This window comes from Aquila chrysaetos, chromosome 13 (genome assembly GCF_900496995.4).
Source record: "Aquila chrysaetos chrysaetos chromosome 13, bAquChr1.4, whole genome shotgun sequence".
Classification (NCBI taxonomy): domain Eukaryota; kingdom Metazoa; phylum Chordata; class Aves; order Accipitriformes; family Accipitridae; genus Aquila; species Aquila chrysaetos.
This window is the reverse complement of record NC_044016.1, coordinates 31,417,124-31,430,095: the sequence shown is the minus strand read 5'-3', so window position 1 is coordinate 31,430,095 and position 12,972 is coordinate 31,417,124. Positions and strand designations below refer to the sequence as shown.

The window sequence follows — 12,972 nt, the reverse complement described above, 5'->3', positions numbered from 1 at the left end:
GCAGCCACCGAAAATAAAAGCACTAAGCAGGTTTTTGTTCCCCACACGACTGTGAGGCGTTTTTCTACAGTCAACAGGCATTTCTGCTATGCAGGACCATGGTGCAAACTCATCCGTTTTACAGAATGTACCAGCAATGGGCGATGAAAGCCTTACCTACGATTTGAGGGCTGAACTGTGTTTCCTTTTGGAACTTCTGTGTCTTTACAATGCCTTCCATTTTTTCTTGAGAGCTTTGGTTGAATTACTTCACCTTTATCGAACATGAGATGCAGACGGTAACTGATCACCTTTATTACTGTGAAGAACACTGTCACCGAGCTGCAGTACACAAAAACCGTAACCGCATTTGCTGGAAAAGCCTACAGAAAGAAATAATAAAGACATGATCATAACAGTTATTTTGAGAAGATGCTACTAAGATTTTTAAAGTAATTTTCAAACTCTTTATTCTTTATTGTCTATTATTTGTACCTCTACTGAGTTCTACAACCACAAGAAGTAGTGCATCTTCATACAGCATACTTGAGTTCCACTCACAAAATAGGTCTAAGGATTTGTTCAAATCTGAAACCATTTTACAGGATTTATTCTTCTTCTGATTAGCTGTAGATATTATTTCTTTCTTAACAAGATCAGTAAAATCTCACAATTGACAAACATTGTAAAACCTCCTAAGATACTGCATTCCCAGGATAATGCAGCTGCAGCCTTTAGTCCTAAACTATGAACTTATAAAAATACAGACACAACATGAAACACTAGTTATCTACAAACAGGAAACCCCTTTTGAATAATTCTGTCATCCTACCCTGCTTCTCAGTTATGATTTAACAGTTAAATGCTGTAGTTTGATCTCCTTTTCCTAACACTTCTCATGTTCCGAACTATCTTTACCACCAAAGAATTTTAAATAATTAATCAGGATTAGTCAAAACAAATGAATAAAATTCATGTGGAGAGGCAGCCTCTTTGGATTCTTTTTCTAAGGTTCATAATTGTCAATTTGCAGCTGTGTGATCTATTTACTGATCTGTGATGAGCAGTGTATTTCTCAGTCATTAAAATTAATTACAGTTCAACTATAGTCTGGAAAGTTCTTTCACAGACATTACATACAACAGTTTTATATGTAAATACTTCCTTACAGTGAAGGGCAAATCACAGCAATGGACACTTGCAGTCATAACTGAAGGGCCAAAGCCTTTATCATTATAGTCATGGAATGCCCTTACGTATTGCTGTCACGCAGCTGCCATCTCACAATGAGTTTAATCTTTTCTCAGGTTTTTGTTTTTTAAACAGAGCATTACTATATCCCTGCACAATTTGTAGCAGGGGCGGGGTGGGGGAGGAAGATTTTTCAATGCGCGGGATTTGCTAAAAGCCTACTGAAGTTAATTTTTAAGAATGGTCTTTACTTTGGGCCTAAATCTATCATTTTAAGTATCAGCATTGCAGGTCAAGGAGCATTTGGATGTAAAAGATTAGAATTCTTTTCAGATTCATAAATAAACCACACTGACCACACAGGTGAAGGGAACAAGGCACACTTACTTCATCTCTAAAACAAGTCAACACATTTATCTTGATGTTGAAATGAATATGTTGAATCATTTCTGTGTTATTACAAGCAAGTGGGTTGCTATCCTGCTGCTACTTTTGGCTTAGTGAGACTTCATACCTTCAAGATGTACATGTGAAAATTTTCAGGCAAATCCTTTTTTATGACTATTCTGATTCATATACAAAGAATCTATTGCACAAAAGTGGAGTAGCTATTTAGCATGTAGGTACTACTAACGATCCCTGATAAGACAAACATTACTTTCTACAAGTTGAGGCTTAGTCTGTTAAGAGTACTTTGTGGTACTATGTATATACCGAAACGAAGCATACCCTTCAGTTATTTAGCGAATCTGGGCCAGAAAGAGGATCAGTTTGCAAGGCCATGCTCTCAGGGTATAAGGTTTGGTGGATGAGGTTGAAGAACTTGTGTTTTATGTCTAATGTATTTGCAAAACACAAGTTAAAAATTGCTTGGTTTCACAAAGAATGATAGCCAAGTACCTGTAATGATTTGTTTTAAAGAGAGATTTGTTCACTTTCCAAAGAATCTCTTTAACTATACACTGAAAAGCACAGGCCGACCACTCATTATTAAGTAACAGCTCAGAATGAGCCACTAGAAAAGAAATGCTCTATAGGCAACGTTCATAAAGCTTAATAAATATTATATGAATAATGTCAAGAGGACACAACAAAAATAGACTTCCAGTAATGCAGTCTATGGCTGCATAGAGCACGCTATGAGAGAGAATCAAAGGAAGCTCCTAGACTTCCAAGTGGAAAAGAGGGCCAGTTTTAGCAAATGCTGAGGGCTGCATGTCCTCATCCCTGCCTTGTGACCAGACCTACCGGAGATGCGCCCTGAGCCTGCCAGCCGACTCCCTGCCCATCTGCCCAAGATATACAGCACTTCCCCACGTACGTGCCATGCATGCTCACAAGCCTGCCTATGTATAATAAGGCCAGTGCATCCTTAATATTCTAAATCTTGGGGCGAGCTAAGTAGTACAAGCCAGCAGCTTGCTCCCTGCCCACAGGAGGAATTAGGAGAAAGATGAAGGTGAGAATGGAAAGCCCTCGATTTTCTGAATCAGGCCTCTTGCATAAGGGTACAAGTGTCCTATGACTGCAGTTCGTGTTCCCAGGTACAGATAGGTGAAAGCTATCAAGTCTGCTTGAGCTAAGGAGGAATTAAGTTATAGACCACTGAGGAATTATATGATAGATTCACTTTTGATGCAGTATAGTTATAATTAGCCTGGTTTCCTATGGAAACGAGGTTTTATAATCACACCATGTGCCCGTATATTCATCATCTCTCTCCATCCCCTCTCCTGAATAACTTTCTAATTCTTTAGCTACTTTCAACTAACTTTGAGAGAATACACCCCACTGGGACAAGGTCACAGCAGCACACCTCCTGTGTTAACGAGAGGAACCCACACAGCTCTCTGACCTTTTGAATGCCACCCCAGTGACAGGAAAAGCTTCAACTGAGCTGACAACTTATTAGAAGCTAGAAAAAAACCATCCACAAATACAAATTCATTAGAAAGCAGGCTTCATGACATCCCACAGGTTTCTGTGGAAGCTGTAGCTCTAGCTTTCTTTGCTCTTGCCCAATTAAAAACTCTACCAAAATGTACTTTTTGTTTTCCAGTAGCTTCCGTTGTTATACCCCGCACCAGAACAGCGTGGGGTCACAGGCAGAAGCGCAGGCTGGCGCGTTCCAAATGTGGCCTTACTACTGCAAATGCAACAGAGTTGACCTGCCCATGCAGGGAGAGAGAGCTGTTGCTTGGGGCTTCTGCCCACCCAGAGTTCGGTCCCAGAGGAATAGTCAAATTCTTCTCCACATGTCTACTAACATTATTTGAGTAGCACAAAGGCAGAGGTGACCGAGGTATATGCTTCCTAATATAAAGGTGTGTAACCTTTGAACAAAACACCACACCTTGTAAATTGGACTGAATGATTAAAGTCAATTAGACCCAGATGTATCCCACCTGATGCTTGAGCACTTGCGGCATCTAAACCAAGATGGTGCTGCACCTGGGCCTCACTGTCTTGGTGTGCTACAGAACACAAACAAGGGAACTACCAAATAAATATGCAGTCATCTGCTACCATCAGGCTTGCAGGGGTATGAGTGGGAGGTATAATATTGGAGCCAAAGGTAAATATTTTTATGTTCATTTAGCTGAACTGGTAACCAAGAGATGTCCATCACACAGTACAAAACATGGGAAAACAGGTAGCAAATAAAATCGCAGGGGCAGTTTTAAGTATGCACCCTACCACACAATAAATACAGTAAGTACAGTGCAGCTTACCTCTCTTTTGTGGAGGTATATGTATCCTTACTTTCAGAGAGAGATAAAGTGGGGTAAAGCGTGGCCAAATGGGACAGGAAGCAGCTGACACACTGCAAGTTTTATTACAATTTACCGCTGAGTGATTTATGTGCCCACACCCTTATACTGCCATGTTGTACGTCTCCTATCAGAGCATGATTTGAAGTAACAACCCTGTAAGTTCAAGGGCTTTCTGTCCAACAAAAGGCAAAAGAAACACTAAGCCCTTCTGGGGACCCACTGAAACATGGATGCGCATTCTCTTGTGGCTTGTAAAATAAGCTATAGTACAAGGATTCCCAAAGTTGCATCTCCGAGACACTGGTGTTTCACCGGGGCTGAATTCAGCCCAGTGGCTTTTTAGAATTGCCACTACTTTCATGCACAAAACACCTGGGAACCCTGGATTGTTTGGTGGAATAAGATAACTTTAATTTTTAATCTATTATGAGTGTTGATATGGCTGAGTTAGAAAAGATCTCATTACAATTTTGAAAGTTGATTTTAACAGCAATGATGCTCCAAATAATATCCAAGGTACATTTTTAACTGTATATTTACTACTACAAAGGATAAATGAGAAAGAAAAGGAAGAGACGGAAACACCGATCTGCATTTTCAGGGGTGGGGAAGCTAATAACAGAACCATTAGTACCAAAAGGAAGCTATGCTGACAAAGCTGGAGAATGAAATCCTCAATCCACACGACAGAAACAACTTGATACTATAAGCTGCCTGACACTACTGTCGACACGTCTCTGCCACGCCAGTGCGAAAAATCTAAAAACTGCTGGATGAGTTTTGCCATTTCATTCAAATCAAACTGTTTCAGAGAGACTTTCTGACTTTGACAGAAGCGTAATTAAGATTATACCAACCAAAGGAAAATTTTAAAAAGTAGTACTCCGATTTGTTTTGACTTCGACATTTCAAGAAATATCAGTGACTGCTTTAAGCTGAATCCAAAACTACTGGTGTCAAGTGTGTAACATAAATACCACCCCAAACATTAGTGAATATAATATTATAAATAAAATTCCCCAAAGAAAACTTTTCGTTAAAAAGCAGGTTCAAGTTTCTAAGTGGCAAGACTATGTCTTGCACAAAGTTTACAAAGCCCAACCACTTAAAAGCAAGAAAACAAATACTTAAGGACATCATTACTCTCAAGCAGCCAGCATAATAAATGCATTATTCTTATCAAGAATAAAGAACTCCCACAGCAATACATTAGCTCAAGAACACAAGTCCTGCATTTAACCGGATGATTCATCAGAAAGTCAGCCAGTCTGCACAAAAAGCAAAAAGATAGGCAAAGATGAAGCCCGAGAGAGAAAGTTCAGTAGATAAGTTAGGTTTTCTTCCCTTCCCTTTAAATAATGCCTTTTTTTTACCTTAGCTCTGACCTACAATCTTCGTATCCAATGTTATTTTGTGCAACCCTGAATGCCTTCTTCCATGCTATTAGTTCAGAAGTTTCCCACAAGGAAATACATGTTCCTTCAGATACATACTTACATCAACGTACATCAACTGGAAAAAAGTTAACCTTTACTTTTTTTCCTTTTTAATCACACATAACACTTTGACAGTCCTACAACGCAAGACTCTTGCTGGTTTGCATAGGAAACAGACCTTATCAATCAGAAGAAAGCATATTGTTATCTTGGTTCATTAACTCCATGAGCCATGCTTACAGGAATTCACTGCAATCCATGCCACAAAACACAGCGTACCAATTGATTTTTAAAAATACAAGATTTGCTTTTCACTGGGATGGCAGAGGGATTCACGAATGCGCTTTCCTTTTGAAAATCGGGCCAATAGCTGACCACGTAGGGTGAAGAGACCTATTTAGAAATTTAATCCAACAAAAAAATATTCTACAGAACTTAGTTAAGAATTTAGTTGAGTCACTGTGAGAACCAGAAGGATGTAAACTGTTTCCAGTGGAAGCAATATTAAACTACAATCGCTCAAGAACACACCAATGAATAGATGCCGTGATCCAGCAAGCTATACTTTCAAGCTTTTCTCACACAGTAGGAAAACACACAAAAATAGAGCAAAAGTTTCAGGTTTTCAAGGAAAATACTTCTAAAGTCTGGCAAACAAACTCTAGTGATTAAAATTATTTATTTCCAATGTTTAAATTTCAGCACAAAGGGAGCTGCATGTCACGAAAAGCCATGTGACTCACCAGTGACATTCAGCAAGGCATATTAATTACGTGCTATTTGGATTTTTCCATTTATTTACCCTTCTCAGCAGGTGAAGACTGGAGCAGAGTAGGAAAAAAAAATGTTTCTAAAAGACATTTTTATTTTTTTAAACAAACGTCCCCACGGTCATTCGGCATTTCCAGAGGCCAGCCCTGCACCCTTTCCCAAGTAACCCTACCCAACCGCTTCAGCCGGGCTCAGAGCTCCGGCGCCGGACTAACCCCCCCGCCCTCAACTTTTCGACACAAACCCCACCGAGCCTATTTTTTAACCCTCCCCCAGCTCATTCCCCGTTGCGCTCACCCCCTTGCCGCCGCCGCCGCTGCCTGGAGGCCGCGGCAGCCGACCCCCCCCCAGCTCCATCGCCCCCTCCCCGGGCCGGGCCGGGCCGGCTCTCACCAGGTGCAGGGCCATGGGCAGCGTCAGCAGGAAGAGCCACAGATAGAGGTGGCAGCTGTTGGTGAAGGCGCCCTGCTCCGGGTCGTGGTACCAGCCCCCGGTCAGCGCCGCCCACACGCCCTGACCCACCAGCCGCGCCGCCGGCGACACCATGGCGGCCGCCCGCCGCCGCCGCCACCGCCGCCCCTCAGCCGCCCGCCGCCGCCGCCGCCATGCCGGGCGCCCGCGGATTCTCCCATGGTGCCCCGCGACGCCGAGCATCCCGCCCGCCCCACCCCGAGCGCCGCCGCCGCCGCCGCAACCACGGGCCGGCCCCCCCCGCCTCCGGGGCACAGCGCCCCGCTCGTCCTCGCCGCGGGAGGAGCTGCTCCGGCGGCGCCGCGCCCCGGCTACCGGTAGCGGGCGGGAGCGAACGGAGACCGCAGGGCGGCCGCGAGGTTGGTGCGCTGGTGCAAAAACACGCGCGGCGAAGAGGCAGCACCGGCGTCAGCCAGCTGGGCTGCTCTCCTCATCGGTCACCCCACTCCCCCCCCGCCTTGTTTTCATTGCCAGTTATTCATTTTGCCTGATACATCACGAGTTTCTCAGCTTTGAGCGCTGCCCAACTCCAGTGTTGACGTTTTTGTGTTGTTTTGAGCTGCGTTTTGGCCAGGCAGGTGGGGAAATTCGGTAAAAAAACATTCGGTTTCTTTCAAGAATGAGTTTAGGGTAAAATACGGTCTGCCTTGCGTCAAAGAATTTCATGGCAGCTGACATCAAATTAGGAGAGTGAAGAGGTAGGTGAGGGACGGGGGAAGCACAGGTGTGGGAAGGAGAGGGGAGCGGGGCTGAGATGGAGGATGGAGCCAAGTTTCCAGCGTGCTTTGTACGGATTTTTTAGACAAAGGTAAGAGACCAAAGATGCTATTAAACAACTGTATTTGTGAGCTAACGCACCACATCCCAGCTTGCTTCGTGACACTGCAGGCGATGCGGCCGCACTGGATGCTTGTGTTGGCTTGTTGGGAGGGATGATACAGCCATAGGAACAAGCGGCTGGGAGCAAGGGGAGGAACAGCACCGTTCCCTTCAGCGGTGCTGGCACCCTTGGATGTCTGTTCTGTGGATCTATAGCCACGGGGCTTGAGTAATGGCTTGGTGCGTCCTTGGTAAGCAGCAAAGTCTCTTGACTCTGTACAAGCGAGGCACAGCCCCAGCAGTGCCTCGTGTGCTGCTCCTCTGCGCCCATCTCGCCTAAACCTCTCTCTTGTTGCGTAGAAATTTTTTGGTTTACCCTTTGGAGATTCTTTTCAAAGATGACAAAGTTCGTTCATGCAAATTTAATGATTGAATCGAGTGCAATAGCCAGCCAAAATAATAATTTTGATGTGTGATAATTAAAAATGTTAATTTCTCAGAAACTACTGAAGTTGTTTTCCACATGCGTGCTGGCAAATAAGATCATTTACATGCACAGCTCCAAAAAAGAAAGATGAGTAAACAAAGGCGGAAGTGGAAAGCTTCTTCAAAACCTCCTCTCTCCTGTTTTTTGAGACCTCCTCATGTAGGTTATTATTTTATCTGGAAGCCCCAGGTAATGCAGACACCATTGGAGTTGATATAACATTGGGTCTTATTTGGGTGACTTGTCCGCCCATCACTCAAATCTTTCAACTCTTCCTCATCTTTGGATGATGTTGACACCAAATATTTTTTGGGATAACGGTACTTGCAGGAATGAAGGCTTCCTCTAATTCCCAGCTCAGGATATGTGTTCTGGACACAACGTAGATGCACAGTACTATACCTACAGCTGCAGGAGTGCCAAAGATGAAAAATGCGACCGCTTTTATCTCGAGAGATGCCAATGACAGACCAAGCCAAAAGCTTCGCCTTCTGTACGCCGTTCTTCTCAACGGTTAACTCTAGGTGGTGCCATCAGAAAAGTCACAGGCACTTCCCAGCGTTCTCTGCAACATTTCCATTATTAGAACTCCTAGGAACAGCAATTATATACCAGGATCCTAGCGCACTAGGTGCTGCAGAAACACTGAACAAAGAATAACCCGAGTGTAGCAATTGCTAGCGGATAATGGTACTTCAGAGAGCAAATTTTGGAATAATAGCCCTAAATAAATATTTAAACTTTTCGCCGTACTGCAACCAATACCTTGTCTGACCCAAAACATTCCACACTTAATTAGTTCCTGCAGATTCTTTCAGATAACAGATAAAGTTCAAGGTGGAATCTGTGTGGCAGAATGCTTGTATTACAACATACTTTATGGCTTTTATAATAAGGCAAATACGCAGATAAGGAAAAGGTTTGTAATTATCTCTCTGAATAGCTGCAAGGCAATCTCTTATATTAAAGGAAATGGGAGAAGACTCGATAGACATGCTGGTTCTGCATTCTTTCTTTTCGGTTAACGTGGTTCAGTAAGTCACTTTCTGCGTAATTTTATTTTTGCCTCGTGTGTACAGCTGTAGACACTGCTTAGACTGTGGGATAAACAAGAATTAATGATTTTTGGATACTGTAATTTTAGGGTTTTTTTAATTACTGTCTTTGTGTTGGAATCTTAGTCCTGTGGTATCCAGCTGCAAATTTTGTGTGTATGTAGGGACATACAGTGCCCTGGATGTGGGTTTTTGTGCGAGAAGTTGAGAGGCATTCATCACGCTGGGTTATTCTACCTGGCAGTGCGGTTTGACACCTTCCCCAAGCCTTTTCTATCCGCCTCGGGGCTTCTGCTGGCAGCAGCCGCCTCCAGAACCACAGGTGCGGCAGCACGAAGCGATCACCTCCGAGGAGGAGAAGGCATCTCCCCCCGCTCCAAACCACGCTTCCCACCCTGCCGAGGAGAGCACGTCCCTAGCCCACGCGCTTCCCTCTCACCTCCAACGAGACGGCTACTCTACTTTAGAAAGTGATACGATTTTTCCACGTAAAACCAGGAAAATCTTTATCCAGAAATAGCATATACGCAGCACTTGCTATTTGCAGGCATTGTGTGATCGTGCCACGCAGAGCCGGGACCCGCTCAGTCCGGGGCAGAGAGCCGATGAGCGGTGCAGGCGGGTGGAAGAGGAAACACGAACGGAGGGAGCCTGCTTTCTTCACAAACTGCTTGGGTTTCATTCTGGCGAAGTCCCAAGGCCGCACAACGGAGGAGAGGGGAAGCTGCCGCCGGAGACACGAACCCTCGACCCCAAGGGACAAACCGGGCGGGAGCGGGCGCCTGAGGGCGGCCTGCACCGAGACGCCGCTGCCACCGCCCCGGGGCCCACGGGGCTCCCCCCGATACCGGTTCCCCCCGGGGCCGGGCCGGGCCCGGCGGTGCCGCTACGCCGTCCCTTCCCCTGGCCGGGCGGGACCCTTGCGAGCGCCTCAGCCGCGCGCCCGCCGGCGCCCCGCCCCCCGCGGCGGCCGGAGCCTGCCAGTCTGGGCGCGTGGGAGGGCGGGCGCGGGCACCTACCTGCCTACACGCCCGCCGGCCCGCTCCCCACAACCTCCGCCTCCAGCCCTCGGCCCCACGTGACGGCCGGCAGCCAATCGCCGGGGGCAAGGGAGCGGAGGGCGGGAGGGAGGTCGCGGAGGCGCGGCCAATCCCCTCCCCGCTTTCCCCGCGCGCGCTTGCGCCCTACCTGCCGGAGCCCGGCGGCGGCGGCGGCGGCGGTGACCGGGCCGGGCGGGCCCCGCCCCTTCCCCGAGCCCCGCCCCTTCCCGGCGCTCCCGCCCCTCCCGCGGCTCCCGCTCGGCGGCGGCAGGTGAGGATGAGGCTGAGGCTGAGGCTGAGGCTGGGCGCGCGCCCCCGCGTCGGCGGCGCTGGCGGCCGCCGGGGCTGAGGTCGCTGCCATGGCTGTGCCCGGCGCCGGGGCGGCGGCCGCCGGTGGGGGTCCGTGCCCGCTGTGGACGGCGCTGTACGACTACGAGGCGAGCGGCGAGGACGAGCTGAGCCTGCGGCGGGGGGACGTGGTGGAGGTGCTGTCGCAGGACGCGGCCGTGTCCGGCGACGACGGCTGGTGGGCGGGGAAGATCCGCCACCGCCTCGGCATCTTCCCCGCCAACTACGTGACCCGCCAGCCCCGCGGCGGGGCGGCGGGGGGCGGCGGCGGCGGCGGCGGGCGGGGGGACCCCGCGGGCAGCCTGACGGAGATCGACTTCCAGCACCTGGAGCTGCAGGAGATCATCGGCGTGGGGGGCTTCGGGAAGGTGTACCGGGCTACCTGGCGGGGCCGCGAGGTGGCCGTGAAGGCGGCGCGGCAGGACCCCGACGAGGACATCACGGCCACGGCGGAGAGCGTGCGGCAGGAGGCCAAGCTCTTCTCCATGCTGAGGCACCCCAACATCATCGCCCTGCACGGGGTCTGCCTGCGGGAGCCCAACCTCTGCCTCGTCATGGAGTTCGCCCGCGGCGGCTCCCTCAACAGGGCCCTGGCCGCCGCCGCCGCCGCCCCCGGGGCCGGGGCCGCCCGCGGGGGCCGCCGCATCCCCCCGCACATCCTGGTGAACTGGGCGGTGCAGATCGCCCGCGGCATGCTCTACCTGCACGACCAGGCCATCGTCCCCATCCTGCACCGGGACCTCAAGTCGAGCAACAGTGAGTCCCGACCGGGGCGGGGGTCGGGGGTGGGTGGGGAGGAGGCCTTGGGGCCGCCGCGGGCGGCGGGGGGGTCCCCGTCCCTCTGCCGCGGCCGGGCTGCAGGCCGGCGCCCGCCTCAGGCTGCCCGCCGAGGGGCCGTTTGGGCCCGGCTCTCTCAGGAAACGGGCGGCCAGGCCTGGACGGGCACGGTGGGTGCGGGAGTCCTGTTTCACCGGGAGATGGGTGTCGCAACTCGGGCACCCTCTGCCAGAAGCTCGGGCTGGCGGCAGGTTCGTTGCCGTGGCTGGTTACGGGCTCGTTGAGGAAAGGTAGGGAGGGGAGGGTTTACCTGCAACGCGCGCAGAGCAAAGTCCTGTCCTGTCCTCTCGGGCGGGAGCTCGCTTAAAAGCAAAGCGGGATAAAATCCTGCGCGCAGCCACAGTTGCGAATGCACAAGACTTACTCTGAGGTGTTGTGTAGTCCTAGCTTTCAGAAGTTACAGTAAACAGAGCGCCTTGTGAAGGAAAGGTTTAGTAAAGGTATCGCTTCTGTTTCAGTGCCGAACAGTCATAGGTGTTTCTGGTTTACGTTGCGCGCGTTTAGCATTGCTAAAATTCACCCACTTGGTAAACGTCGAGCCAGAAAAGGCAGTAGCTTAAAAACAGTAGAAACTCTTGTGCAGTTGCCAGATTTGCTTTCCGCTGTTGGTGTGGACAAAAGCACCTGAAAGAGTGAGGGAGTTGCTCGATTCATGCTTAGTGGATCCCTGGTCCATCTGTCGATGCAAGAGCATCTAAGATTTTGGCAGTTGTGGTGTGGGAAGGCTGGCTTACTAGAATAGAGGTGTTTATGACTTGCTGTTATAGTTGTGTTTTGAATTGGTGACCTGAAAGTGGAAATCCATGTGCTTCCATAACTGTCTGAAGCCATCTCGACTCTCTTCCCTTTTTGTTCTGAGTGTGCCAAATGTGCAGCAATATGTTACTCTTTTTTTTTTTTTTTTTTTTTTCCCCCCCCAGTTAGGAGTCCTTAAGTAGTCCAGCAGAAATAAAAAAGCTTCATTCAAGTTTGAAGCATTTTGTTTAAAAGGCCTTTGCAGCGTGTCTTGAAGGTCATCATGCATGGGTTGTTAAGACAAGGCTCAGTCATGGGACTGTTCCTGAGAACACTTTCACTATTTGATAAAGAAAGGACCTAGCTCAGCTATGTTTGTGGTTCTATTTGTAGTGCAAGACGATGAACTCTTGGAACGTACCTTTAGGGTCATGGCCAACACTTTAATTTCTAGCCAGTTGTCTGTAGGCAGCTTGTGCCCTCCTAGTTTGCTGCTGTGTTCAGAGTGAGCTGCTGTACCTTGAGTATTTAGCAGCTTTCCTTAGACAAAGTGGGTTGCTGCACGCTAGCCTCCTAAGGTGACAATGGCAAAGTCTCTATCCGAAATGAATTCATAACCCTGGGGTTTAGCGTGGCACCTAGAGCTTAGCTGGTTACTGCCGTGAACTGATTACCATTATCATCTCTGCATATGTGGATAATGGCAGAGCATTCTAAAAATACGCTTTTGTTTATAACCTCAGCATATGTGCCTATTCACTGCTTTCATTACTAACTCCTGTTGCATATGCGCTTAACTTTAGCTGCTTAGTTTTCTCACCCATATTTCTTAATCTTAGTGAAGTTTGAAGACAGTATTGAATATGCTAAATAGAGTTATGTCTCTTAATCATTCAACTAAATGATAACATTGGGAGACAATGGTGTGCTAGTGGTACAATATACTACAGTAATTAAGTTCAACAACATGAATTTAAAATGACTGCAAGTCATGACAGTATCCACTGTTCTGTTAACTCATCCGTTCAT

General features: G+C 48.4%; 2 protein-coding genes and 1 long non-coding RNA gene across 6 annotated transcripts in view; 1 reads left to right on the top strand and 2 right to left on the bottom strand.

The window, feature by feature from the left end:
• PCNX2 (pecanex 2) overlaps window positions 1-6,774 on the bottom strand; it is a 157,968-nt gene extending 151,194 nt beyond the window's left edge. Inside the window, exons 1-2 of the mRNA XM_030036214.2 lie at window positions 6,545-6,774; window positions 157-362 (exon numbers count right to left, since the gene is read on the bottom strand). Coding sequence (XP_029892074.1) covers window positions 157-362; window positions 6,545-6,697 — 359 coding nt within the window. The 5' untranslated portion in view covers window positions 6,698-6,774. The remainder of the gene's footprint in view (window positions 1-156; window positions 363-6,544) is intronic.
• Window positions 6,775-7,445: 671 nt separating this feature from the next.
• Window positions 7,446-9,969, bottom strand: LOC115350230. Of its 2 annotated transcripts, none has more exons than XR_003926355.1 (2): window positions 9,221-9,969; window positions 7,446-8,573 (listed from the first exon to the last, which is right to left on the bottom strand). It is a non-coding gene; the product is annotated as an uncharacterized LOC115350230 (long non-coding RNA). The 2 variants fall into 2 exon arrangements; XR_003926356.1 differs by having other exon boundaries at window positions 9,423-9,969.
• A 279-nt stretch (window positions 9,970-10,248) lies between these two features.
• The window catches only part of MAP3K21 (mitogen-activated protein kinase kinase kinase 21), a 43,778-nt gene continuing 41,054 nt past the window's right edge, over window positions 10,249-12,972 (top strand). For all 3 annotated transcript variants that reach the window (XM_030035639.2, XM_030035638.2, XM_030035637.2), the window contains exon 1: window positions 10,249-11,127. In XM_030035639.2, the coding sequence (XP_029891499.1) occupies window positions 10,383-11,127 (745 nt within the window). In that variant the 5' untranslated portion in view covers window positions 10,249-10,382. The remainder of the gene's footprint in view (window positions 11,128-12,972) is intronic.